Source organism: Dermatophagoides farinae, chromosome 2 (genome assembly GCF_024713945.1).
Source record: "Dermatophagoides farinae isolate YC_2012a chromosome 2, ASM2471394v1, whole genome shotgun sequence".
Lineage (NCBI taxonomy): Eukaryota > Metazoa > Arthropoda > Arachnida > Sarcoptiformes > Pyroglyphidae > Dermatophagoides > Dermatophagoides farinae.
This window is the reverse complement of record NC_134678.1, coordinates 7,164,577-7,168,536: the sequence shown is the minus strand read 5'-3', so window position 1 is coordinate 7,168,536 and position 3,960 is coordinate 7,164,577. Positions and strand designations below refer to the sequence as shown.

The 3,960-nt window shown below is 33.5% G+C and overlaps 1 protein-coding gene across 1 annotated transcript; it reads right to left on the bottom strand.

Annotated features, from left to right (window-relative positions):
- Window positions 1-606: 606 nt before the first annotated feature.
- l(2)gd1 (lethal (2) giant discs 1) lies at window positions 607-3,910 on the bottom strand. The gene is given in 9 exon segments (XM_047062110.2): window positions 607-1,014; window positions 1,063-1,162; window positions 1,228-1,279; window positions 1,358-1,648; window positions 1,759-2,183; window positions 2,234-3,056; window positions 3,117-3,493; window positions 3,554-3,635; window positions 3,637-3,910. Coding segments are annotated over 9 exon segments (2,502 nt in total). The 5' UTR covers window positions 3,781-3,910; the 3' UTR covers window positions 607-806.
- Window positions 3,911-3,960: the final 50 nt, after the last annotated feature.

Here is a 3,960-nt window from a genome sequence, read left to right as displayed (position 1 = left end):
TCGAATGTTATTTGATTTGTGTGTGCGTGTGTATGTATGTGTATGTTTTGCTCACAAAAAAAATTTTTTTTTTCTTCGATCGGTATTATTAAACCTGGGTGATAATTGACAAAACAAAAACAACAACCATAACAAAGCCAAAAGCCTGCCCATCCAAGATGATTGAAAACAAAACAGCCGAAAAAAAACTTTATATCCAAATGAAAACAAACCAAAAAAAAAAAAATGTTTTGAATATATCTACAATCTTTTGGCTAACTCTTTTTCTCTCTTTATAATTTTACAAATTTGAATTTTGATATTCAAACAAGAGAAAAAAAAACGATTTTTTTACATTAAAAAAAAACAAAATATCAACATCATCATTGACACAAGTGAGATACACATTCACAAATTGATTACATGAGATAAAATCATGTATATATACAACAAAAAACAAACAAAATTTGGATGATCCTGCGACAATATAACTAATATATATAGAATCCTTCCCCATTGTATAATTTTTTCCCCATGTAGAGATTTATGTCAGTGTGTGCACGCTTGAGATATATATGCATTAATCTCTTCTGATCATTATTTTTGCTAAATAAATAAAAAAAAAACAAAAAACAGAATATTTTGTTTTTTTTTATTTTAAATCGAAAAAAAATAAAAACAACAACAACCAAAATTTATGAAAATCTATTCATCATGTTCATTATTATCATGCTGAACAAAATTTAGCTGATAAAATTCCAATATGAATTCGATAATAAAGAACAATAAAAATAACAGCATTGTAGTATGAAAAACAAAATGAAACATTATGAGAATACAATCCATTTTTCTTTGATCTCTTCAATTTGTTTTGCTAATAGTGGTTCACGAATTTTCACTTTTACCTCTAAACGTCCATTAATCACTTTACGTCCTTGTGTCCATGCTGAACATTCATGTATAGTACATTTGGTTTCCAAATCATTCAGTTTCACCAATACAGTGCCAATAAGATTATCGTTCCGTAGAAAACCACTGCAATTAAATTGATCAAAACAGGAACTATATTTGCCAAACACGCACCCTTTAGCATAAACTGTTAGTTTTAATGGATGTCGTTTCAAAATTCTCGGTAATGAACGTGATTTTCGATCAATCTCGAAAAATAATGTATCATTGTATTCTGCGAAAAAAAAATTTGATCAATTCATTATATAAAAGTTAATATTTATAAAAAAAAGACCTTACCTGGAGTTAGACTGTCGTGAAATGTTTTCGTCCGTTTCCATTGAGGATTTTCCTAACGAGTAATGAAAAAAAAGCATAGTAAAGAATAAAATAAAATAAATAATAAAAAAAAAATAATCAGATAACTTACCGATGGAAATGGAAAATCTGCTCGTACATAAGTATCGATAGTGGGCGTGCCTGAAAAATCAAATGCACGTATAACTTCTACATGTAATTCATTTAATGGTACATCTAAATTGGCTACGACAATAGAAAATGTACGTTCCTCTACCCGATACGATGGTATTGGATCACCATTATTCCTTCGAATCATTAACATATGTAAATCTTTTTTACTGTCAGCTGCATATTTTTCGAATTTACTGGATGAAGGAATGTCACCCATTTTAAGAAAATATTCACGATTACGAATGCACATCTATGACGTTCATCATCATCACCATTGTTGTTGTTATAGTTGTGGGCGCATTATATTGCATTAAAATAATAATAACCAAAAATAACATCTAAAAACATCATACGACTTACCTCAATCTGTTGCTTAAGTTCTTGAGCAATTTTATCATACAATTCATCGCGATCAATATCAAATACGGACCGTGGAATGGCATCATCATCGGTTGGTTTACTAACAACCACAAAATCCTCATTCAATTGTGGCGGTATCGGTATAGATGCAGCATCAATCGGTAAACCACTTCTAGTTGCCTCAATCAATACATCAAATCCTTTAGAACTACGCAAATATTCTTTTGCTTGTTCAATTTCACCACGTTTTTTCGCCTCAATTGCCGCTTCTCTGAACAACTTTTGTCGTTCCAGAAGATAATTCAATTGTTTAGAAGCGGTTGTCGACATTTGTTTTTTCAATGGTGGTCTAGGTTTCTGGGCTGGTTGTTTTGGTTTTGGTGCAACAGTAGCAGCTTTATTCTCCACAGGGATAGGTGGAAATCCTATTGGCAATCGAATTAAACATTTGAATCGCAATACAAAAAAAACAGACCTGGCGGACAAGGCAATTCATCGAAATCGACTGGTTTTCCGGCTTTATAATCTTTGATTGCTTTTTCCATTTGTGTAACGATTCGACCTAGTCGTCTTGCTTTATTTGCATTATTATCGGCTAAAGCTTGTTCTTTAGTTGCTTTGAATTTGGCCAATCGTTGTTCAAGTGCTTCCATCACAGATCCGGCTGATTTAGGGGCATTGAATAATTTGGATGCATCATCAGCATTTAATTGAAATTCTGGTGGAATTTCCGCTTCTCCGCCTTCTCCTTGAATACCACTAGCCGGCTGTCGTTCTTGAGCTGGTCCTGGTATAGGTTCTGATTGTTTTACAGGTATCATTGGTGCTGGTCTATGTGGAACAACAGGTGGCGGAACAGGTTTTGGAATAGATGGTGGCGCCGCTTTATTTTCAACAGGAATCGGTGGAAATCCTGGTGGACATGGTAACTCATCAAAATTTACAGGCTTTCCAGCTTTATAATCTTTCATTGCTTTCTGGATCTGTGTTATAATTCGACCAAGACGTCTAGATTTATTGCCATTACCTTCGGCATCGGCTTGTTCTTTTGTCGATTTGAATTTTTTCAAACGTTGTTCCAATGCTTCCATTACTGAACCAGCAGAAGTTGGTGCATTGAATAATTTGGAAGCATCATCAGCGTTTAGCTGAAATTCTGCAGGCACTTCAACATTGGCAGCAGCGGCAGTCGGATCCGGTTGTGGAGTTGGAATAGGCAAATCTTTTGGAAGAGGTGGTAATTGCGTCATATCGACATTTTCATCGGCATTCAATGAATTCAACATGCCATCTAATTGCTGTGTAATTAATTCAATTCATTCAATCAATTCAAAAAATGAAACACTGGATTTTGTTACCTTTGAAACTCTCAGATAAGTTAAGGCTGCATTTTTATCACCAGTAGTTTTAGCTTTCAATGCTGCTCGTTTGTATTCGATTTGAAGATTTTTTACTTTCGTTATGTTTTGTTCTTTTGGTGATGGTTTGACGGGCTCAGGTTCGGGTTCAGGTTCCATTGCTTTAGTTAATATTTCTTGTTGCATGGCTGGACTCGGTGGTTTTGGACTTCGAGTCTTTTTTCTTGGCCCAGGCAAAGGATTTTCTAATACATTAGTCAATTCGGACAATAAAGCAGGATCATTTTCATCAATTTCTTCGTCATCTTCATCATCATCAACGGCATCGATATTTTTCAACAAGTTTTGAATATTATCCATATCGAAAGCAGCCATTTCTATCATGAATAAAAAATTTATAAATTTCAAAAATTTTTAATTTCTTAATCTCTAATTACCATCTTCTTCAGCATCGGGATTCTGACGAGGCTGTGGCTTTCCACGTTTGATGGCCGGTTTTTTTGCTACAGGTTTCTTAGACTTGAGGCATACTGGTTTTGGATGAAGATTTTCCACCCATAATACCTGCAAGTTCATTTTCCAAATCAGCATCATCAAAATCTTCATCAGGATCGGGAGTATCAAAATCATCTTTCATCAATTTGGCCACGACATTTGGGTCCATTGTTCAATTAAATAGAATTTTAAACAATACAATAAAATGAATATTAATAGATTTGAAATTTCAAATGAAAAAGCTGAAAATCATGGATCATTTTAGAATTTCTAAATCTAAATTATTAAAAGCTTATCCGTGTATCGAATAAAATTGTAAACAAAAAAAAATAGTACCGATAGTATCGAT